The 25,721-nt window shown below is 43.0% G+C and overlaps 1 protein-coding gene across 1 annotated transcript in view; it reads right to left on the bottom strand.

The window, feature by feature from the left end:
• The window catches only part of CALD1 (caldesmon 1), a gene marked incomplete at its 3' end in the record, with an annotated part of 64,521 nt that extends 39,209 nt beyond the window's left edge, over positions 1-25,312 (bottom strand). The window contains exon 1 of the mRNA XM_084230650.1: positions 25,245-25,312. Coding sequence (XP_084086776.1) covers positions 25,245-25,297 — 53 coding nt within the window. The 5' untranslated portion in view covers positions 25,298-25,312. The remainder of the gene's footprint in view (positions 1-25,244) is intronic.
• Between the last annotated feature and the right edge of the window lie 409 nt (positions 25,313-25,721).

Below are 25,721 nucleotides of genomic sequence, written 5' to 3'. Positions count from 1 at the left end.
ATTACCCCTTTAAAAAATAATAATTAAACCAACAGCCATTCTTCTATCACCTTAAATAGCAGAAACACCTTCAAGGTCCATGGCAATCCCCTGCAATCCCATCCCTATCTCTTTTTTAAGACCTACAAATAACAGCTAACCTGAATTTTGTGTTATTTTAATTACTTTTTTTTTTATTCTTTGTAGCTTTACACTCCATGGTGTGCTCCCATCAACAACTCATTTTTTTTTAGTTTAGCCTTCTTAAAACTTGGCATAGTCACAATCTGTGCATTCTATGATTAGTTTCTTCTGTAAACCATTGGGTTTCTGAGATTCATCTATGTTTATATGAATAGCTGTAGTTTTTAATGCTAGACAAGGCACAGGGTTTTCCAAACATTTCCTGAGATACAGTTTGGATGAAACAAATATCTAACTTCTTATTCAACTCATACATTTTCTTTTTAAAAGTCCATAGATGGTTTGTGATATTTGGTAGTAAGAAAATGAATAGAATCTGGACTTATTCTCTGATTGAGTTGCCTTTTCTCCCATTTATTTTTAAGAGCCATTTATTTTTAAAAGGAACAATGCATCTGTCAAATCTATTAAATACAGAATTTGTAAGGTTAATTCCATGACAGTTTTCTGAGATAAACTAAAATCTATTTATTTTGTCATACACAAGACTGAATTTGTACCACTCCTGCTATCTCACCCTAGTAAAACAATAAATTGGGCAGATATAAACAGCTTACTTTTTAATTTATAAATGTTTAGAAGGGAAGACTTGGAAAGAGAAGATTGATGATGGAGAAGAAATATTTTGCTCCTCAATTGGTGATTCAAGTTCAACTTGGGTTGAAATGAATGAAGAATAGTAAAAGAAATGTTTAAATGACCGGTAGGAACATTAAATTAAATTAACCAAATTTTTCTTTCTTTCAATTCTTATTTAAGAACCAATCAGGGGCCTCCCCGGTGGCGCAGCAGTTGAGCGCCTGGTTGTGAAGCTGCCCGCGGCCTCTGCAGCGACGGTTCGATCCCCGGCTGCTCCCCGGCCACCGGAGGAGGGTCCCACATGGCGCGCAGACCTCTCCTGCCGCCCGCTGCTCCCCTCAGCAGTGTACTTCCGTCCTTCTGCCTGCTCTGCTCCCCGCTCTGGCTCTGGTGAATTCTCTCACCCTCCCGCGCTTCTGACTGTACCCAGTGCTTGTATAAACAAAAAACAAACAAACAAACAAATAAATAAAAACATGCCTCTAGAAAAATTAAAAAAAAAAAAAAAGAACCAATTGGTATAAAATGCAGAGTATACCCAATCATAACCTGTGTTTTCATAAAAATTACCCTCTCCTTCATCCCCAACTTAGTAGTCCTTTAATAAGAATCTTAAATAAGAATCTCAAATATTGTCATTAAGAAAATTAGGCTTGGCGTGTGTGCATGTTTTGAAAGTAAAAGCTGAGTGGAGGGCTGTTTTATGACTGGTGTTGATTAAAGGCCAATCTTGCTTTCATGTACATAATTAATGTGGACAATGAAATTTCAACTCCATTTTTTTTCTCAAGTAATTTTTTTCAAGTAAAACATGATGCGACAATTCAGACTCAGTGTTTATAGCTGGCCACACTATATTTTTCCAGCTTTCTCTGGCATATAGGTCTGGACCTGGACTTAAAACTGAGAAAACTGCTCCAGAGTGGGATGCAGGGAAATCCCCACATTGTCTCTGACTGACTTGGAGGCAACTACATCTGACCACAGATGTATAAGCAAGCAGATTGTTTTCATAGTCAAAGACTGAATCTTCTAGAAGCAGGCATTCTACTTCCATTTCATATGTGAAAACATGAACTCATTTTAGATGTGTCTTATACTTAGCATGCTCTAGAAATTCAAGTCTTACCCCAAATTTGAAATATTTATATGATGGGGTATAAAGGTCTGTAATTTCACGTGGTTGAGTTTAAATGATGGTCCTTCTATCACACTGGTAAACATTTGACAAAACGAATAAAGTGATTGGAAAAAAACGAAAACAAGATGTCCTTAAGTGGAGATTATGAATACCTGTGACTAATTAAAGGGAATCCCTGCAAGGGGAAAGTGACATTCCAGACATGTTGACGGAAATGGTGCAGGGTATGTGGATGTTGCTAAGTGAACTCACATGTCCTGTGTCAGCTGGGCAGCTCTCAGCCTCTCTTTAGACAGGCAGCGCTTAATGTAGGGAAATTTATGGGTAATGGATTTTCATAACAGGCCTTTTATGATTCTCCCCTGCTGGACCCCGTCTCCCCCCAGTACCCTCTGGAGCTTTTCTGCTTCCACTCTTAATTTTCTTAATTGGAAAAAGATTTACTCTTTATTTCCTCTTTCTCAGGACTCTTTCTTGGCTCCATTTCTTTCCACTTGTGACAATGTAAACCTTTTTTTTTTTTTTGAAGATTTAATTATTTTATTTATATAAGCACTGGGTGCAGTCAGAAGCGCGGGAGGGTGAGAAAATTCACCAGTGCCAGAGCGGGGAACAGAACAGGCAGACTGATTGAAATACACTGCTGAGGGGAGCAGCGGGTGCAGCAGGAGAGGTCTGCGTGCCATGTGGGACCCTCACCAGCAGCCAGGGATCGAACTGGTGCTGCAGAGGTTGCGGACAGCTTTGTAGCCCATTGCTCAACCGCTGCGCCACTGGGGAGGCCCGTTAATCATGTTGTTTTTTTCCCTCGCTTTCATCCTTCTTGAAAAGACTGACAGAGATGACCATAAAACATAATTTTAGCACCTCTGGAGAAAGACATGACTGTCATTCTCCTAAGAAAGCATTATTTGGGGCTGACGACCACCTCCCTGGCTCCAGAGGTCTTGCACAAATTTACCTGATGTCCAGCTGGCCCGTAGCTCCCCGAATGTGCTAGCACTGTGAGATTTGTTTATGTGTGGTGGCAAATAGAAAGACAAACTTTGAGTGGAGACAGGAAATGGGAAATGAAGAGCCAATCCTGTGTGTTTGGCCCATTGGAAAGGACATTCATTCTTGCAGGGAACTTGGGAGCCAACTGCTGCTCATGGGTTCAAGTGCCCCTTCTGCTGGGAAAAGAAGTCCAGGAATTTTCTCTGCACTTATCATCTTTCTAAGTCAGCAGAAACCTTAGCCAGGATGAGGTCTGTCCAATGTGGAGGGGAAAAAGCAGACACCTATTTGTTGGGATTCGGTAAAAAGCCAGCCTGAACAGTCAAACCAAATAAAAACTTTCTTGCATGCTCAAAGACTCTATTAAAGTTAATAGAAGACCCTTTATAAAAAAATGCAAACATCTTAACAGAGTAATATGTAATAATTGAATATCTACATTTGTGTGTTTTAGCTGAATTAGAATCACCAACAACTTTACAATAGACAACCAGGGCTGTGAGAGGGGAAAGGTGGGTATGAAAGATCTTCTTGGACAGCTCTGAACTTGCTTGAGGGACCCTGTCCTGGGCCAGCAGATTTTTATCCCAACAGCAAATTATTAACCAACAAGGCTTCAGTTGTCTTCTGACTGGACATCAATGCAATCATTAGTTCCTTCAAATTGTTACCTTGTATAGGAGACACTGGTAAGTGGGGAAATAACAAACTTTACTCTACAACATCATGTTTCCTAATTACACAGTTAAAACAGTGGTCCATGTGGAACCTGGACATTGTGGGAGGATACTAAAAATCAGTGGGACATCGGTGGTGAGTTCTGTGCAGCAAAGGGGTCTACATGAAGGTTCTAGACTGTAGGGGTGGCATGGGCCAGAACTGCAGGTAGGGTCCTAACTGGTGGTTGTGGGCTAGCAATGCTGCCCTCAAGTGCAAATTGGTACCCTGGTGGCCAGAATGAGCACATTCATTCCACAGATGCTTATGGAGAATTTACTCTTGGAGATCATCTTGAGGGTTAGAAACCAAGATGAATTCAAGTCCCAAAGGGAGTTAATAAGAAGACACGAGCACGTAATAGTAGGTAGAATGTGGTAAAGGTCATGAAGCGACGTTGATAAAGTGATGTAAAGTTCAGAGGAGGAAGATGACAATTCCAGCTAAGGATGAGTGACAGCTTCACAGAGCAAGTGGTGTTCGAGCTGGATCTTTCAGGGTGTCTGGGCTTGGGGGTGGGGGCCAGCAGAGATGGTGTCTACAGACACCTCCTCCAGGAAGGTCACAGAGGCAGGAAAGTATAGACACGAAAAGCAAACAATTCAGTCTGGCCAGGGCTTGGAGCACATAGAGGGCATTAGTGAAGCTCCAGATGTGCTCGGCATGAACAGAATGACAGCGCCTATAACCGGAAGAGCAGACCAACCACTTCCAAAGCCTGAGAGAGGCTCCTTCCCTGCCAGTGGCTCCATGGAAACACACAGAGGATTTGCTAGCTCCGTTTCCAGCCAGGTGTTCGACTTCACTCTGCAACTTCCCCTAAGAAAACAAGGGACCAGCTACCCCAAATATCCATTTATCGTAGTTATGAGTGGAGACTTCAGTTTAGCAAATGCTGCCATCACTTGGAACCGTAGTACTGCAGAGAGGCCTTCAAAAGCAGTAAGCTATGACTTTCAATTTTTCCAAATGGCAATTACGTTCTTTTTATTTGTTTATAATTTTATAGTAAGGTAGTATTGGTTTACAACACCATATGCAATTCAGATATATACAATAGGATCCCCCCACTCCAACAACCAGGTCCACACCACACCCACCACCAAGGCACCCACAGTCCTTGGCTGTAGTTTTTTGCCACCTTCTCTGCTGTCTTGCCCTCACTTTGCTCACATAGCATTAAATTGGATTTTTACTTATTTTGTTTGTAAATCAGATCCTGGGTGAAAATCCCTACCATGGCAAGGTGGCAGGATTTGGGCAACTGAATAAACTAGAAGGCAGTTTGGAGGTTATTTTCAAGCTAAGTCCCACATTTTATACATAGTAACCTGGGATCTAAGAAATACGTGACTCACATAAGGAATTAAAAATCACCAATGAACCCAGGTCTTTAATTCCCACACTGTTTTCTTTCTAACCTATAACACTGTGTGAGTTTTCTTAGGGTGTTATGTAGATTAACAAAGAGCCTCAGTCATCGAAACCCAGGGATTGGCAAACGATGGCCTGAGGGCCAAATTCAGTCCACATCCTGTTTTTTGCAAATGAAATTTCACTGGGATACAGCCAAGCCTGTATCATCTAGGGCAGCTTTCACATTTCAATAGTAGAGTTGAGTAACTATGACAGAGGGCATACTTCCTACAACTATGAAATATGTACTATCTAATACTTTACAAAATTGGCTGATCCCTGATTTAACCCAAAAAGTCTCTAACTTTTCTTTTTTTAACTTTTCTTTTTTTTTTTAAGATTTATTTATTTATTTATACAAGCACTGGGTACAGTCAGAAGCGCGGGAGGGTGAGAGAATTCACCAGAGCCAGAGCGGGGAGCAGAGCAGGCAGAAGGACCGAAGTACACTGCTGAGGGGAGCAGCGGGCGGCAGGAGAGGTCTGTACGCCATGTGGGACTCTCGCCCGGCAGCCGGGGATTGAACTGGCACTGCAGAGGCTGTGGGCAGCTTTGCGACCCAGCGCTCAACTGCTGCACCACCGGGGAGGCCCTCTAAATTTTCTTACATGTACTTTTACCAGTTAAAAACAATTAAGCTTGGGCCTCCCCGGTGGCGCAGCGGTTGAGCGCTGGGTTGCGAAGTTGCCCGCAGCCTCTGCAGCGCCGGTTCGATCCCCAGCTGCTCCCTGGCCACCGGAGGAGGGTCCCACATGGTGCGCAGACCTCTCCTGCCGCCCGCTGCTCCCCTCAGCAGTGTACTTGGGTCCTTCTGCCTGCTCTGCTCCCCGCTCTGGCTCTGGTGAATTCTCTCACCCTCCCGCGCTTCTGACTGTACCCAGTGCTTGTATAATTAAATAAATGAATAAAAAAAATGAATGAATAAATAAATCTTTAAAAAAAAATAAAAAAATAAAAACAATTAAGCTTAAGTCTGCTTTGTAAAGGTTAGTTTAGATTAAACTAGATAAGCTAGGGGCCTTCCTGGTGGCCTAGGGGTTAAGTCTCATCGCCATCACGCCTATGACCTGAGTTTGATCCCTGGCCAGGGAGCTACCCACATGGTGCAGCAGACCTCTCCTGTCTCCCCACTGCTCCCCTCAGCAGTGTATTTCAGTGGCTCTTCCCCACTCTGTCTCTGGTGAAGCCTCTCACCCCCCACAACTCTGGCCTATACCCTGGCTCTTGTATGCATAAATAAATAAAATAAATCTTAAAAAAAATAAACTAGATAAACTACACCCCCCTGTATATCCACTGACACAGTAACAAGTAAACTGTAAGGAGTCAGAGTCTGAAAAGAAAGGGCTGCCCCCTTCTGCAGGAAGATTCCTGCTCTGCTCTCAAGACCTGATGCTCCTCAGGAATGTGGACTGAGTGAGCACAATCAACTCCTGTCAAGGTTTGTTTCCTTTTCTTTTCACTTCATTTTATCCTCTCTTGACTTCATTTTGATGATCACACTTCTGCTTATGATGCTCTTCTTGCCCCTGCATTTTTACCGACAGCCTCTTCTCTAACTCTTGAGGTCAGCTCGAACGCTACACTCTTCCAGGATGTCTTGCCAGATACGATGGAGAACAAATGGAAGACACAGTCTCCCTCCTGTGAAATCTTTGTTGATGTTCTAGATATTTGTCATATGCTGATACTACCTAATTGCTATTATTGTGTATCATCTTATCTCTCACATCATGTCATGCATTTTTTGAAAGCAAGAGTCATGTTTTAAACATTTTTTGTGCCCCCCACCCTAGTGTGCCTTGCATAAAGTAGGTGTTCAATAATTATTTCTAGTACCTGCATTTGAGAAAGGCATATGGCCTAAGACACTGAGCAATGGCCATAGAAGATTACACAGGACAACAGTGCTTTCCAGAAAGAGAGATGCAAGAACTATAACTCAGTTACATGTATAAGTCAACCATTCTAATCTTGGCTGATGAGTATTGACTGAAAAAATGATGTTTAAAGTTATTAGAGTTTTATCAGTGGGAGAAGGTCATCCCCAAAGGTAAAGTGTGTGTGTGCATCTGCACGTGTGCATGCACACACACACACATACACACAAACACTCACTCATCCAGAAGCTTTGTGGGTTGCCAAATGGCAGAAACTCCATACTGGCTGGTGAGCCTGGTGATTCTGACCAAGGAAAAACTGGCTCAGCTCACTGCCATGTTGCATGGCAACTGCTCTGGTCCTCTGACCAGAAGTTCCAGAAGGTGAAGAGTGATCAGTAACCAAGGGAAAAAAACGATCTCTCAGCCTCACATTCCATTACTAAGGAACACAGCCATAATCAACCAATCTGGGAGTGACAATGGTCACATTAGGGCCAGGCTTGGAGACAGAAGAGCGCTTGGCAAAAAATACAGGAGGTAGAACCCCAAGCCTTCACATTTTTCTCAGTGCCATCCCAGAGGCAGTTGGAAGCAACTATGAGTCAAGGTTTCTTGTCAGTTGGTCCAAATGCTCATTGGTCCAAAATGTAAAAGTTCTCATGTAGTTACTGGAAATTTGTTTTCATTCTTATGCTACTTTCTCAGCAGATGGGATTATGTTGCAGTACATACAAGAGTCCCCTTGAGTTCAGAGGTGGAAAATGTGTTTTTTTGTTAGGAAGAATGAAATGGTTATAGATAGGAAATATATTTGACTTTTGAACCTAGTCAATAATCAAGGCTAAAGTCAAACTGAGTCAATAGGTATGAACTCTGGTCTGTTCCAATAGCGTGTGTGTGTGCGTGCGTGTGTGTGTAAACAGGCACACAACCTATGCCCATTTGTCATTGTCATATGACTGACCTTGGCCTGGCTCATGAACAGAACTGAAATTTCTATTTCCTGCTACTCTGGTGCCTTTTTTTCTTATAAATCCTTTTTTTCTTTCTTTGTCAATGTTGACATCTCTCTGAATTCTCTTTCCTCTCACCATCAAGTCTAGTATTGGTTTTAGCCTTTTGAGATGTCCACGGAGAGCAAAAATAATTCAATATAAGGAGGTAAACTAAGCAAGTTTGACTTAGCCTGTATTTCTGAAATATTTTCATATGCTCTAATCAAAACTTATTCTTTCATTGGTTAAATCATTAAGATTGTTAAAAAAAATTCATTCCCCTATATCACGGGCTGTCTTGTCATATTTGCATTAATTTCAGAGTTGGGTTTATCAATTAGTTTAATCTACTTTGCATTAACCTAATCTCACTTCAGCATGTATCTCCATGGGACTAGCAAAATAATTTGATTTTATCTCCAGTTATCTTAGCTGCTTAGTTGCTTGGTTGATCAAAATGTCAAAAAGTAAGTGTTCAAAAGAATAGCTACTATATTGACAATTTTTGATGTAGACATTGGTAGCTATAACCCCAAAATGACATTGAATTATGGGCTTGTCCTCTTTAGAACTATACTCTGGAACAATGTGTCCAATCACCCTTTATAGGCCCCATCTGATTTGACTTCATAGAGGTCTTTGACACTGGAGACTAGACCTTTCTTTTCAAAATACTGTTTATCAGGTATTTTGGGGCTTCTATTGGGTTTCTTCTTCAGCTCTCTTCTTACAGAACCTGGGTAGTCTCATGCATGCTCAAAACTTGTTAGGTCAATTTGAAGGTGGTGTTTTCTAATTTATATTCCTAGCTCAGGCTGCTCTCCTGCATTTCTAATTGACCTTCCTTCTTCGGTAATGAAATATCCAATAAGGAAGTCCAGAGCAAGGAGTTATTCTGAACATCTGATTAGCCTAGGGCTCTTCCAAAACCAAAAACTTCTCTTTCTGCTGTATGGCACTCTCAGATTCTCTTCTTTTTGAAGATGGATAGTTTAAAATTTTTTTTCTTTTAATTTCTCAGTCATATCACCCGATTCTCACCACATACAGCAATTTCACAACTTCAGGATGCGAAGTTGGCTTGATATTAGAAGAAAATATCAAAGAAGCACTTATTAACTAAATATCAAGGGATGGATAACTTGCACAAATGCAGAGAAAACATTAAAAAAATAACTCCATTATTTATGGCTTTGAAATGGATCCACTGTTTTCCCACCACTTGGCAGACTATTTCACTCCTTACATGCATGGGAAATAACATTTAAACAATACCCATGTGTCTACAAGTTGATTTTGGTTGAAAGCACAATTCTCCACTGTTAGGTTGAGAAACTCTGAACTGGACCTACTGACCTGACAAGAAACCCGTCTAACTCGTTTCATGTCCATATATTTTGTATTTTCCTTTAAGGTTTCCAAATATCAGAATGAAAAAGTGCCCGGCTGTGCTACAGGGAGTTGAACGGTACAAGAGAGAGGCATTCAGAGCAGTGGATCTGGACCTCAGCTGCACATTAGACTCACCAGGGGAGCTTTAAACCCCCTCAAGCCCAGGCTGTGCTCAGACCAACTAAATCAGACCCTCTGGGGGTCTGGTCCAGGTATTAAAGCTCCCCAAGTGATTTCATGCAGGGTGGGAAACACCCATTCATAATGCATGATTAGAAACAGTGGCAGCCAGAGGCAGTGATGTTAAAAGGAGCAGGACAGGGCCCTTCAGCAAGCGCTGAAGACAGGAGCAATGGCAAGAGATCAGAGTAGAAACAGACGAGGCAGCTTGTCCTTCTGACCCTACAGGCTTTTTTCTTTCTTTCATTTATTTCTTAATTGTGGTTTATCAATATTGATAAGTAGAAAATAGATGTTACTGATTATACTTGTGCAGATACATATACTTATTTTATTTTATGTATTATTTTTAAATTTTCTTACATCATTCATTTTTGTACAATATTTAATTTCTACCCTCAGGTGGAGTCCCCTGAACTCCCACCACCACAGCACCCCTAAACCATCACCATAGTCCCTCTCCCTAGCCCTCCCCTGCTGTATGCTGTATACCTCAGATCTGTCTGCCTGTGCAGATACATTTTTAAAATGTATTAAACATTGGCTAAATATACCAAGTGGCATCTCCCTTCTTTCCATGACCAAATATGACAGAGTCTGGCACCATCTCCCCTGGCTGGCAGCGGCCCCTTGATGAGCAGGCCTGGTGTCTGCGGGCATTTAACCTATAGCCCCCTTTGAGGAAGAAAACATAGCCCCGAATTCCTATCTTTTCCCCATCGAGAATGATACATATTAGGATGACATTTGTAGAGCTCAGCTACGAATCTGCAAGGAAACAAGGCTTAGAGTCTCTGCTACAGAATTCAAACTGTAAAAAGAGGGAAAAAAACCAAAAGTAGGTCGGGGGCCAGCCAAACCAACAAGCTACCTGCCAAACCACACCTTATCCTCCTTCATCAGCAAAAATATCATCCGCCGCCTGACTCGGCTTACCTCACCCACAGCAGCTCCTCATTCCCTTATTAGGACTCGGCAGTGGCAAGGGAGCCCAGGAGTGACTTCCACAACATGTGCAGTTCATCAGACACGAAAAGGGGGTGACAAGCACTGAGGGAGGGGCCTGGAAAAGTGAAATCCTCGCCTATAGAGCAGCGTCCCTCTTGGTAGGCCACAATTATGGTTTGGGGGGTAAAAAGCAAAATTTTTTTTAAAGGCCAAACCAAAAGAAAAACAAAAAACAAAACCCCACAATTCTAATATTTTTTAAAAATACTTTTTTTTGGAAGGGTGTTTTTGAGACTTACAAATGCAGTTAAGATGATTTAAAGTTGAATCTTTCCAGGGAGTTGAATATATGTGATCAGGGAGCATCTGGTCTTCATGGTGCTTCAGGAAGGCCTGAGCTTGGGGCCTGGGACACACCTGAATCTAGAGATGTCATCTGTTTTATTTTTCAATCATGAGACAAAATAAAAGCCTGGCCCTCTCTTCTGTGTTTCCATTTCTCACTTGTAATTCAACTACAAGAATTCTAATGACAAGGTCTCCTTTTCATGGTCTTAGCCTCCTACCTCCTTCCCTTCCTCACCATGCACTACCGTTCAAACCACTTTTTCTATGATATTGAGGTCACTGGGAATGGCTTCCAAGTCAAAACCAGATGTTTCCCTGTTAGGATCTGTGTTAGCCGAGCTGTCCGGTAATCCCATCCTGTCTAGTGGCTGAGCTCCTGAACGCATATCCAATCCAGCAACAATGGAATACAATTATAACAAAGCACTTCTAGCATGGACACCCTCTGCTTAGATCCTCAGAATCCCAGAGATTCTATTATCTATTCGATTAGGATTATAATATTTATAGAACATCTATTCTATTAGAATATTCTAATTCTAATAATTCTAATTCTAATATCTATTTAATTCTAATATCTACTAGATATTAGAATTAGAATAGTTAGAATTAGATATTAGATTATTAGATATTAGAATTATTAGATGTTAGAATTATCTATTAGATCCCTAAAATTATGTATCTAATAGAATTATCTATTCTATGATCACTCCTATGTCTTAGTTGCAACAGGCTCAGAGGAGCTGGGGGACCTGTGTTCAGGACCAGGCATTACTCTAACATGGGGCTTTCTGATGGGTGCTCTCTTCTGTCTCAAAGATGTCACAGTGCTGTGGCCTTCTGCTCTGAAGCCTGCCAGAGAGAATCTAAGTTCTCAGGTTCCCCAGGGACCTCTAAACAAAGGAGATGCAGGGTTCTGGGAGACTGCAGGAGTCAGGATCATACTGTCCCTCTGAGGGTTGGTTGCTACCAGTGATTGACAAACCATTACTAAATTTTACTCCCTGTTAAAGTTGTAGATTTAACATTTCTAAGGCTAACAGGCCAAACACAACACCATTGTCTATTGAAAAATAAAGAATAACACCAGGGATTAAAAAAAAAAAAAAAGAGGGATGTACTAGACTAGCCAATTTTGACTTCGAATGAATGAAACAAATTATTTGAAAAGCACAGGGAAGCTTTTTTTTATTGGTGAGAACTCCCATTCGTGCCTGGCAATGGACAGGATGCATCTCATCTAAGTCTTCCAATAGCACTGAATACATGTGATTATTTTTATTTTACAGTTTAAATGAGGAAATACAGCACACAGAAGTCAAATCACCTGCCCAGGACCTCTCACAGCATTTTAGCTGTCATCTGTCTACACCTAAAACCTCTGCTTTTTGTATTACCTCCACACAGCACATCCATTACTTTCCAATCCTCAGTCCTCTGACTTTAACAGGACAGGATACAAAGAAGCTAAGAGATGAGGAAGTTCAAAATTATTTGTTATCTGTTATTAGTATCAATGAGGAGTTGCTAGTTTTATATAAATTCACTCATTTCCTCTTTATAAGGCTCCCAACACAGTCTCTAGTGTCCTGAGATGGTTATTTAAGGTTAAGAGTCATGAAAGATAAAAGACCCTCTCTACATCATTGCTCTCACTCTCTGTAGCCAGGAAGAGAAGTTTGCTCATTAAGCAGGATCTGATGTCATATTACTTTTTTTGCCAGATTCTCCCACTCAAAGTCCAGAGGTTGTAGCTGTGAAAGCATAGACTTCCGTTAACATTTTAAGTTGGAAAGAGCAAGGGAACCACCAGGAGCCAGCCTGGAGTCTGGAGCCAATCATTATCCACACCCAGGCAGGGAGTAAGTGAGCAAGTGAGTCAGCCTCTTTGGCCTCATTTCCCTTATCTGTAAGATGGAGGTAATAATACTTAACTTGTAGTGTTATTGTAAGGATTAAATGATCTGATATTTGTAAAGTACTTAGAAGAGCTGGCACCCAGTAAGTGTCTTTCATTTTCATGATTTTATCATCATCACCATCATCATCACCATCACCACCATCATCACCACCATCACCACCATCACCACCATCACCACCACCATCATCATCGTCATCATCATTACCATCACCACCACCATCATCATCATCATCATTACCATCACCACCATCATCATCACCATCATCACCATCACCACCATCACCACCATCAACATCACCACCATCAACATCACCATCATCATCATCATCATCATCATCACCATCACCACCATCAACATCACCATCATCATCATCAGGGATATAGGTTCCTTGTTTATCCTTTTTCCAAGGTATCTTGCTGTTTCTAAGCAGGAAGGGGGACAATTGGGCAGGAAGATTTTTCTACCCTAAAGGTCTCAAACTCCTTTTCATTAAAAATGCCAACATCAGAGAAAAGCAGAGTAATGTAGGGGGAAATTCTGATCTTCTGTTGGTTTTCCCTTATTCCTCCTCTGTTGACTATATTTTCTCTGTCTTTCATTTTAGGTGTGGAGGGTAGAAGGGAAGTTATGAAAATAGCCAATAACGGACTACCTTTAATCTCTCATTCTCTCTCTTAACCCATGTTGCTTCTCATTAAATGTAGATGGGAACTGATCATCAGATGACTTGACTTTATCTCCCAATGCCAGATAATTCGCATGTCCCAGCAGAAGAGGATAATCTCCTTTTCTGTTTTTCTTTGTGACTGGCTTAACACCCAGACTTAGTGGAGGGGTGATATATTCTCTATGCCTGGAGGTTGATTCTGACTCCCTGCAATGGCTTTGACAGACTCTGTCAGCTGAGGACCCAGATGTCCTCATTGCCCCAACATCCCTCAGCCAGTTGGTCTTTCTTTGTATTCAAAAGTCATCCCAGGTGGGCTTCCCCGGTGGCGCAGTGGTTGAGCGCTGGGTTGCGAAGCTGCCCGCGGCCTCCGCGGCGCTGGTTCAATCCCCGGCTGCTCCCTGGCCACTGGAGGAGGGTCCCACATGGCGCGCAGACCTCTCCTGCCGCCCGCTGCTCCCCTCAGCAGTGTACTTCCGTCCTTCTGCCTGCTCTGCTCCCGGCTCTGGCTCTGGTGAATTCTCTCACCCTCCCGCACTTCTGACTGTACCCAGTGCATGTATAAACAAACAAACAAACAAACAAACAAACAAATAAATAAATAAACCATGCATGCCTCTATTAAAAAAACAAAACAAAAGTCATCCCAGGGCCTCCTCTGGTGGTGCAGCAGTTGAGTGCTGGGCTGAGAAGCTGCCCACAGCCTCTGCAGCACTGGCTCAATCCCGGCTGCAGCAAGTGTCCCACATGGTGCGCAGACCTCTCCTGCAGCGACCGCTGCTCCCCTCAGCAGTGTACTTAGTCGGTCTGCCTGCTCTGCTCCCCGCTCAGGCTCTGGTGAATTCTCTCACCCTCCTGCGCTTCTGACTGTACCCAGTGCTTGTACAAATAAATAAATAAATCTTTAAAAAAAAAGTCATCCCACTTAGCATGTATGAGTTAAACTATGAAATGTCAAGTTAAAGTATTTTAAATCTTTCAGTACTTGTTATGGGTTGTTACATTCTCTAAAATTGTTATAGGACAGGGAGAGGGGCAGCCCAGACCCCGCAAACCTGCCTATTCTAAATGGGTTCTGCCATCCGCCGCATCAACACAAAACACATGAGACTTTAATGGGAAGGAACTTTAATAAAACTAGGAAACAATACAGGTAAGGCAAAGAGTCTAGTTTCTAAATGAAGCACCCAAAGTTACCCGTCCCCTCGTGGGTAAAACTCCATCCATATGGGATCGGCCCAGAACAAGGCCCCAAAGCCTGCTACAAGTCTAAAACATCTTCCAGTGGGGACCCACAGAAAAGGGTCACAAACAACCGGACAAGCCCGGAAGGAAAAGAGCAAAATCAACATCAAGATAAAAGCTGCCATTGTCACCTCCCCACGGGTCTCACCCACATCTGTGTCACCCCGTCCATGACCAAAAGACAAGCGCAGCTTCTTCACGTGTCTCTAGGCTCCATGGGCCTCCTCCAGGTCTCCTTCTGGCTCCATCCTGCTTCCTTCCTCAGTCTCTTCTTCAGCTTCTCCTCTTCCTGCTCAGCTCCACCCTCCCTTGGGTGGGGCAGGGAACCTCCCCCTTTCCTGGGACCACCCTGTTACAAAATGACAGGTTGACAACCTCCCCCTCAGTATTTCAGAATGTCATCTTATTTGGAAAGAAGGTTTTTAGAGAGGTAACCAAGCTCAGGTGAGGCCATTAGGGCAGGCAGGCCCTCACCTGATAAAAAGGGGACATTTAGAACCAAAGACAGGCACACACAAAAGGAAGGTGATGTCAAGAGACTTAAAGGGAGTTCTGGGGAAGTTATGGAAGCACTGGAGTTGTGTCACTGTTGTAGAGCAACCCCGATACAAAACGGGGTGCCTGACTGTGGGTCCTCACCCGCGCGCTTAAAAGGACTTATCAGTGCTCTACTGCAGGCACACGCGAAAGGTTAATAAAAGGTTTATTTACAAGGGAAGGGGAAATGAGGAAATGTACAGCTCTGGGAGAAAAGTGGGAGACAAAGTTTTAAATGAGTCCTACCCGATCCACCGATCAGGAATCCCAAAATGGCGCTCTCAGAGCTGGCCGCCAGCCAGGAGCCGTGAAGCCAGGAGCCGAGCGATCGATCGCGAGCCAGAGAGACCCCAAGGCCCACGCCACGTGTTTGGTTTTTATATCCAACCTGGCTGCCCAACTCCACCCTCAGGTCCCAGCCACCCTCCCTTGGTGGTGATGGGATTTGTCTTTCCCAATGTCCTGATGGCTTTAGTCTGGAGTGGGGGTGGGGTCCACAAAGCCTGTATGAGATTATCTCAGGACATCCTTTCCCCCTAACATTACCACAAACCATGAATATTTGGGGCCACCAGAATCTGGAGGAGGCAAGGAAGGGCCCACCCCTAGGACTCTGAGGGAGGACAATGGCCTCCCCCACACCTTGATTTCAGCCTTCCAGCCTCTAGAGCTGTGAGGCTGTAAGTTTCGGTTGTCTTAAGCCACTGTGTCTGTGGGACTAGGTAATGGCAACCACAGGAAAGGAATCCAACTGTGCTGCCTCAGATTCACCCCCTGGGCATGCAGTTCATATCAATAATTATCATTGTTTACCCACACACAACTTTTCGAACACTTACAAGTGCCAAGTTCACATATATTTTCTTTTTTTTTTTTTGATGAAGACACTGAGAAACTCAGAGAGATTAAGTAAATAGCTCAAGGGCACACAGGAGGCGGGGAGGCAGGAGTTGAATTCAAGCTTATCTGCATTTCAAAGTCAACAATCTAAATTTTTATCCTCCTTACCTATCAAGATAAAGATTAGTGGCATTCTCTGACAAAGAAATACCTACTTACTATTCAATACGTCCTCCACAAAGTATCTGATTTAGTGGCATTCTCTGGCAAAGAAATATCTACTTACTATTTAATACGTCCTCCACAAAGTATCTGATTTAGGTCATCTAAGAGCAGTAGTGATTCTATATTTTGTCCCCCCAAAAGCCCATTTTCAGAAATTAAAAAAAATTTTTTTAGAGTTATCCAAAGTATAGCTGTGGGGTTATCATTTTTAAGTGATAAGTAAGTGAAACAACTAAATTCTGAGATAAAGTCATCCTCTGATTTTTCTAAAGTAATGGGTGCTTCAAAGAATACAAACCAGTCCCAACTGAACTCAGCTGCCTTTCATTCCAGTATGAAGAGATTTGAGCCACAAAATATCAAGCCATCTCTCTTTTTTTTTTTGGGGGGGGGTGTCTTTAGGAAGGGGAATGCTCAGATGGGAGGAAAATGTAGGAGGGGTAATGCTGATTTATCATCTGCTGCGGTTTCATTCCTTTAATTCTCACTAAACCTGCAAGGCAGATCCTACACTTTTTCCTCCTAACAGATTAAGAAGCACAGGCACAGTGAAATTAAGTGACCTGCTTAAGATCAAACACTTGGAAATGAGTAAGGTCTAAACAGATGTGCGAGTCAGGATATCTGGCTAGAGTTTCTGGTCTGCAGAGAATGTGCCCACTTCGAAATGCGGAAGGTGGGTGGGGTCCATGGAAGGTGCATTGAAACCCCTCCTCCCCAACAGTAGCAGCTGCTTTACTCCTGAAAGGCTACCTGGGTGAAGGCAGAGGTGAGTGAGAGGTCCATCTTAAACGCCATCTCTTCTGCTGTGAAGGTTCAGTGAACCCCAACTCCCTTCCCACTCCGCTTACACATTAAAGAGTTGTATGAACACAGTCCTTTTTGATTCAACTCTAAGGCACATCATAAAAATTATTAAATAGCTGTGTCAGTGACCTACACAGTAGCTACCCAGTGTACTTAATTCAGTCATGAATTCAGTCTACAGCTAGGCTTACACCGCACTTAAATTTTACACAGTTCATGTATTTCTCTACACAGGGTGGCGATGAGCTGGGATTTCTGAGCTGGGGGATTGCTGATCTGCATCGCCACTCCTTTCTTTTCTTTTCTTTTTTTTTTTAAAAGATTTATTTATTTATTTATGCAAGCACTAGGTACAGTCAGAAGTGCAGGAGGGTGAGAGGATTCACCAGAGACAGAGTGGGGAACAGAACAGGGAGACTGACGAAATACACTGCTGAGGGGAGCAGCGGGCGCTGCAGGAGAGGTCTGCTGCGCCATGTGGGACCCTCGTTGGTGGCTGGGGATCGAACTGGCGTTGCAGATGCTGCAGGCAGCTTTGCAGCCCAGTGCTCAACGCTGCGCCACCAGGGGAGGCCCTGCATTTCTACTCTTTAAGGAGTGAATGTGGCAAATTTATTTCCTTCTCTTTGGGGTGAATAAAGTCCTTATATTATCATATTGTAATTTTATCTTTTGTCTGTTACATACAAAGGGAAAGGCAGAGGGCTTTGGAGAATGGAGTTCTAGAAAAGGTGGACACAGACATTGCTTATAAAGATCAGAAAGCAGCCACGTGAAGGAAAAGACACAGGGAACTAAAGTAACAGGCAGACTTGGCCTGTAAAAGGCAAATGTCTAGGATGAGTTAGGCCCTGAATGGGAATCTATCAGCACAGAAAGTATCAGACTAAAATACCAGACCTTAAATAACAAAATCAGGACCTGAAAGAGGTGTTTGGATCAGCATATGTGCCAGATGAGGCTTACAGTCAAGTTATAAAGAAAAGGTGAGAAAAAGGAACTCTCCTGCACTGTTGGTGGGAGTGAAAACTGGTCCACCCACTGTGGAGAGCTGTGTGGAGATTTCTGGACCTACTAAACATAGAGCTTCCACATGATCCAGCAATTCCACTCCTAGGTATTTACCCAAAGGACACAGAAACATCAATTCCAAAGAGCACCTGTACCCCTATGTTTATAGCAGCACTGTTCACAATAGCTAAGCTTTGGAAACAACCCAAATGCCCAAAAATAGATGACTGGATCAAGAAGATGTGGTACAACCCAAATGCCCAAAAATAGATGACTGGATCAAGAAGATGTGGTACATATACACCATGGAATATTACTCAGCGATCAAAAAAGATGAGCACATGCAATTTGCAGCAACATGGATGGAGCTGGAAGGGATCATGCTCAGCGAAATAAGCCAGAAAGAAAAAGAAAAATACCGGATGGTCTCACTCATAGCAGGAATCTAGAAAACTTAAATAAGGGACTAGGAAAAAGAATAACTATAAGAAAGAAAATATGAAAATCAACAAACAACTATGAACCAGAGACACTCTATGGGGGGTGGGGTGCAGGGAAAGGAGGGGTTGGGGTCAAAATAAGGGGGTTGTAATTGTATGGGGAATATAAAAATAAAATTTAAATTAAAAAAATTTTAAAAAATGGTGAAAAAAAAGAAAAGGTGAAAGATCAATGAGAGAACTTTTATCTAGAACTTTGCTGATTTAAACCCTTCTTAAGAAAATTATCTCCTTTCCTGGTTACTTTTGTGTAATGCCAGTTGTTTTAAATAAAAAGTAGTCTTAAAGACAGAGGGAATTAGTGTTTATAAATCGCGTGGGCCAGAGCAGACATTACCAGGCAAAGCATACCCCTTGGCAAATTCTTTCACGAGTTACAAACCCACTGACCACCTCGTTGCTGCTCTGATTTTTATAAGCAGAGAAAGAATTTAAAGATGAGGATGACCTGACTGAGCTTCCTAAACACAAACGTAGTTACAACATCACAAACAAAGCTGCTGAAATTTTCATTTATGAAGTTGCATAATCACACAGTCTCATGCAGGGGGCTCTTCCCAGCTCCATAAAGAACAAATGGCACCTCTGAGTCATTCCTGTGATGTGAAATTTTAATTTGGAGAAATAAGACACTTTGATGATAACTGGCATTTGTTTTGTCCTTAACCTTTTCTGTCGGCTTTAATCACAGGGTTTGTTTTTTTTTTTAAGATTTTATTTATTTATTTATAAAGATTTATTTATTTATTTTATACAAGAACTGGGGTACAGGTCAGAAGTATGAGAGGGAGAGAGAATTCACCAGAGCCAGAGTGGGGAGCAGAACAGGCAGACGGAACAAAGACACTGCTGAGGGGAGCAGTGGGCAAGGCAGGAGAGGTCTTGTGCACCATGTGGGGTTCTCCCTGGCTGGCGGGGAATTGAACCTGTGCTGCAGAGGCTGCGGACAGCTTTGCAGCGTGGCGCTCAACTGCTGCGCCACTGGGGGAGGCCCTGATTTTATTTATTTTTGCATAGAAGAACTGGGGTGCAGGTGGAGGGAACTCAGGCTGAATCTCCACTTTCTATTGGGTGGCCTTGCCCCCGGAGGTAACCTGAGCAGGCGGGAGCATTGTCCTTTTAGAGCTGTGTGTATTGCAGCAAGTTGCACCAGAAACCAGGCTCCCTGATCTCCACCCTAACAGCCTGTCTGGAACCCTCCAGGCTGACTCTGAGGCAGGCAGCCCTGAGCAGACCTTCCCCAGCTGCTCTGGAGGCCCTGGCCAGTGGACCAACATTATATGATATGGTGGTTTTCCAGCTTCATTTTGCAGCTTCTGAACCTACTTAGTGGATCATGACTAGCCCTTTAAAATGAAATAAAAATGGATAGAAAATATCAGAGGGCAGGAAACTAAATTACACTTGTAAAGATAGACCTGGACCTGGGCCTCCCTGTTGGTGCAAGGGTTAAGACGCAACCTATGAAGCTGTCTGCAGCCACTGTAGCACGAGTTTGATTCCCAGCCAGCCAGGGAGCAACCCACATGGCACAGCAGACCTCTTCTGACTCGCCCGCTTCTCCCCTGAGCAGTGTGTTTCAGTCAGTCTGCCTGTTCTGTTCCCCACTCTGTCTCTGGTGAATCATCTCACCCCCCGCACCTCTGGCCTGTACCCCAGCTCTTGTATACACAAATAAATCTTCAAAAAAAAAAAAAAAGATAGACCTGGACTTCCATGTTCATGGCCGTGTTATTACAGTAGCCAAGATATGGAAACAATATAAGTGTCCATCAGTGGGTGAATGTGTATATATGTTATATATGTTCCATTATATATAATGTATCATAGATATCATTATGTATCATAGCTATCATTATATATAATGGAATATTATTCAACCTCAGAAACGATGGAATTTCTGCCATTTAGAACATGGGTGAAGCTGGGGCATTGTGCTAAGTGAAATAAGCCAAACATGGAAAAACAAATATTTCATCACTTATATCTGGAATTAAAATATAACATCAACAGGGCCTCCCTTGGTGGCACAGCGGTTGAGTGCTAAGCTGTGAAGATGCCCGCAGCCTCTGCAGTGCCGGTTTAATCCCCAGCCACTGGCGAGGGTCCCACATGGCACGCAGACCTCTCCTGCCACGCCCGCTGCTCCCCTCAGTGGTGTATTTCATCAGTCTGCCTGTTCTGTTCCCTGCTCTGGCTCTGGTGAATTCCCTCACCTTCCCATGCTTCTGACTGTACCCAGTGCTTGTATAAATAAATAAATAAAAATCTTTAGAAAAAAAAAATAACATCAACATAGACTAGTGGTTCCCAGTGGGAGAAATAGAGAGAGGTTGGTAAAAAAGGGACAGACTTCATTGATAAGATGCCTAAGACCTGAAGATTTAATGTTTAACATGGTGGCTATAAAAGACTAGATACCTGGAACCCACACATTGCCCTTTTTTATGCTTAGTGCCTAGAACAGCAGAACTCACCAGCACAGGAACCCCTTGATAAATATTTGTTGAACAAATGCATGGAAATGGAGGCTTACAGACATTTTAAGGATCATCTTAAAAATTCAATTAGACTTGGCAATGAATTGAAGCAGCTTCTTTTCCAAAACCTTATTTGCACATTGATTTTTGGAACTTCAAACATCATTAGACATGGCAGTTGAGATCTCAAGGCCAGCCCACCACCACCTCCAGCTTACCACCTAAGGACCAGCCAAAGCTACTACTGAGAATGGAAGCCAAGTTTTTATGGGAAAAAGACTTCACCATTGCAGTTCAGATTGCCTGGAGCATATTCACCTCCAGATGGCAGAGGAGCACCTCTCCAGGCCACCCCCCACCCCCCATTCCTCTTGCCAGGGCTAGATATGTGAATGCATAGTCATCTGTGATGGGCTGGGGGGAGGGAAGCACCTTGAAGTAAGGGCTCATTTCAAGGACAGGAGTAGGTCAAAAGTTAGGAGAGGGAAAGAGGAATGAGTAAAAAGCGAAGAAGAGGGGAACAAAGGTCTGTAGCCACTAGGTCCCTAGTCCTGTGACTGTGGCTGGATGGCCAGGAAGACACATGCAGAAAGTCATGGTCACCTCCACAAAGATTTGGTGTTGTCACCACTGCAGAAGCAACTGAGCTGTACCCCTTCTAGAGTGTTCCCCATGCACAAAACACAATTACCTGTTTCTCTGCCAGCCTTTCTTATGTTTCATCCACAAAGAGTAAGCAGTAATTTCAGCCTTCACCAGGTAAGAGGTCTAGAGAAGTCAATCATTTAAAACCAAATCTTGGAACACCAAAGTGAGCAAACGTGGCCAATTTGTTATCTAAGCCAACAGTCCCAGAACACATCTGCCCTTGACTTTGTCTGAGAGAAGCCCCCTCCCTGCTGTTCTGCCTGGTCTACTGAGTTTGACTTTGAACACAGAACTCACGAAGGGTGTCTCCAATATCTCTGGCTACAGCATAACAGAACGGGACTGCCAGGTATATGAGCATTCACATTAATTCAAAGAGAGAAAAGACATAAATAAGGAGATGGTGGACAGAACATAATACTTAGATCCATTTCTGGGTGGCAGTGTACCCATTGAGGTACTATCATTTCATAGCGTGACCTTAAAAACTATCCATAATGACATCTCACAGCAATTGTAAATTGTAAATGTTTTTTATATGTACGTGATAGCTATTTTAAAGAAGAAAAAGAAACAGTTTCCTTTTTTTTTTTTTCAAATTTGCTGGAAAGTTGTAATGCTGTATCCCCAATAAGACTGGATAAACCAGGTACTCCTAGAGTTTTTGCAAATCTGAACAGTTTTAATGTACATTTATTCTTCTTATAAATTCTGCCAATCATTTATTTCCCTTCTATGTTTTAAACTCCATTTCCTTAGGAAACAGTGGGGTAAACTAATTTCCTATATTTCTTTGAGTCCACAGTTTTAAAATTTATACGTTCTTCCCCATTTGTTAAAAATATGAACAAGAACAACACTTTTTTCATCCTCGGGCTATATGGAAGGAGATTTCTTTATGAGAAAGCTAACTCTTAATGGACTAAAACATGACTATTTATAAGAGACATGAAATCTTGACTCAGGTAGACTTCATTAGGGCTTTGGGAAAATGGGATCAGTAGCAGTGAAAATATTACACAGCAAGTGACAGAATCTCTCAATCACCTTAGTAGGAACAAATTAACAGCATCTTGAAATCTAAAGAAGTAGCTACTCACACCTGCTCCCGAAAATAGCATGACTTTGTAGGTCTTGGCATTCAGGAATTTTAATGCACCTCATTAAAAAACAACAACAAAAAACCCTGCCAATCTTCCTCTGTAGGTGATGAAACTGAGATAAATTCCATAGACAAGGTCTTGCATATTCTGATGCAAATACAAAGGAATTTCGACTCCATTTGGTTGGGCACCTGTTCTGGTGGTTAACCTAATACATCTTCCAAAGCAAAAAGTGAAAAAGCTTTGTGTGTCCAAATGACTGCAAAGTGTGAACTTAAATGAACTTAGTTTGATTCATTTGTTAGAGGAAATTTAAGGACTATTTTTTGAGCATGGACATCAAGCTGGAAGTTGAAAATTCAAAGACGATTCAATATATTTCTCGCCCAGCTGAATCACCATCTTTGGGGAACAGTAGGGTAGGAAGAGAAGAACAGGCAAGCTCACCACTAACTTTAGGACAAGGCTAATTATACACAGGTTGACAAGGGTAATTAGCATGGAGGGAAAAGAAGAATGGAGAAAGGCTTGTGGAGGAAGGTAGCATTGGATCAGGTTTTTGAAGGATAGGACAGAAGTCAGAAACTGATGGACTAGAGCTCCTCAGCCTACTATGCCCCCCAGTCATGCCCCATTGCTCACCCCCACCCTGACTCCCTACCCCTTTACTACTCTGCCCACACTTTCCACTCCACCAAAACTTCCTTGGAATCGGCCTTCATTTCAGAGCAGGAAACTGAGGCACCATGGGTGTTCCCATTAGGGAATCAAGCAAGCCAATGAATGGAGGTGCACATACAGGTGAGTTTGGGGAACCAGAGTGATCTGATTTAGCTGGACAGAGCATGGGGGTGGGGTCAGGTGGGAAGACAGACTGGAGAGAACTTTTGCACGACATATTAAAGAGGGTGGGCGCCAGCCTCAAAGGTCAGGGGAGGAGGGAGCAGGAACAGACAAGGGAGACAGACTGAGGATGGGATCAGATAGGAAGCAATGACCAGGTGCAGGTGAGTGACAGTAATTGTTGAAATTAAGGAAATGCCCACAGGAATGCAGAAGAGATCCATAAATGACGCAGAATCAAGATGAGATGATGAGAGAGAAAGAGAGAGAGAGAGAGAGACACGGAGAGAGAGAGAGAGACCCTACCTGGCTTTTTCTAACATTAACAGGCTGTACTGCTGACCATCACAATACTGAGCACAGCCTCAGTTTCCTCATCTGAAATATGAAATGAAGGTAGTAAACAAGACCTACAGCTCCTGAACCCTTCCATGGAGACCTAGGATTCCGGGGGCAGGTTCAGTGGAGTGGGTGGGGTGTGCTAGGGAAGTGATGGGGAGAGGATGGCAGTAGGGCCAAGGAGCTCTACCTCCAAATCCATTTATTTAACCAGACCGTGTCCTTTAGGTAATAGAATTCCTTGTAAGATTAAATTTGCCGAAACAGCAACAACAGCAACTAGCTTGATAACTACTGGGCTATACAGATAACCTCAAAAGTCCCTTTACGCACAACACACTCAAGGGCTCACACTTACAGAAACCGGTTATCCAAGAGATCTGCTAATACAGTGGATGTGGTCTCATTTCTGAGTTCCTCCGTTTATTTAATTAACTGTTGCACAAATGCTGGAACAACTGGAGCAGCGATTGTCATGCTGAATCCATGCCAAAACTCTCAAAAAATGGGAAAGATTTAGTGAAAGCCCATTTGGTATTCTTACTGGTGCGCAGTAATTTTTCCCAAGACCCAGTGCGTTTTCCAAACCTCATAAACGCCTGTGCACACAGGGCCCTCGCCTGCCGGGTCTGAAGCCATTGGCTTTGAGGACAGTTGTCTGGCTTGGATGAGTGGAGGTCCCTGTGGGTTCTGTTTCCTTGTCTATGGAAGAAGAGCTTTGCTGCAAACAATCCCAGAGGCCCCTTCTAGCTTTCACATTCCAGGATTGCAGGATCCTAAACCTTGGAGCTGTTATCTGAACAATTCCCTGATCAATATCATGTGCTCTCCGTTTTGCTCTGTTACAGTCAGAGGGTCAGTATATTAAGGGGTTTGGACTGTTGACTTTAAGGATTGGGCAATGTGTGCTTTAGCCAAGATCTCTGAGTCCTGCAAATGGATCATTCTGAGCAGAAGGCTCAGGTCTAAATTAACAGCAGATCTTTAGAAACACAATGCTTTGTGGGCCAGTATTTGGAGTCCAGAAACCCAGAGTCTAGATAGAACCCCCTGCAAATGCTCTACAAACCACCATAAAAACGGAAACTAGGCAAAACCCTCTGAATAATCAGAAGTTTAGAACAGAAAGTTTCATACAGGTCTGCAACTTACATACTCACTGCCTCCCTTTGCTTCCTGATTTCACCTCTCTCCTCTCACTGCCACCATTAAAACTAATTCTTGTAAAACAATTTCTTTGTAAAAAAAATAATAATAAAATAAAATAAAAAAGACCGAAGAGGCGCAGGGAGCACTCACTGGGAGAGCGCGGCCAGGCTTCGTCTTCCCTGGGATCCAGATCCCCCCAGCATGTCTGCAGCTGGAAGGGGCAGCAGCGGTTGGAGGTGCTGAGACCCTCCGGGGCGCGGGCGGTCAGGGTGCGGGCTGGGTCCGCGGAAGTGCCATGTTATCTGTGGCTGAAACAGAGTGTGCAGGATGCTCCTGTGTTCTCCCTTTGTGTTAACACTTTGGTCTGTCCCTGTGACGAAAGTCTGGGCTTGTCCCGGGCCAAATCTACTCCTCCCTACCCTTCCCCTCCACACAGGATCATCAGAGAGCTGATTGTTATTTTTTACTGTAATCTCTCTAATAGAGGCCCATCCTGTTTAGATGGCTTCGAGATTTCCAGAATGTTATTCCTGGGTAATAAGGATCGGGAATGCCAGTAGCTTTCATAACGAAAACTTTTTATGATTAATTACTAATAAGCATTCCGAGTAAAGGACTAGTCCATTG

Source organism: Talpa europaea (assembly GCF_964194135.1).
Source record: "Talpa europaea genome assembly, chromosome: 3".
NCBI classification, from domain to species: Eukaryota; Metazoa; Chordata; class Mammalia; order Eulipotyphla; family Talpidae; genus Talpa; species Talpa europaea.
This window is presented reverse-complemented; position numbering and strand designations above follow the sequence as displayed.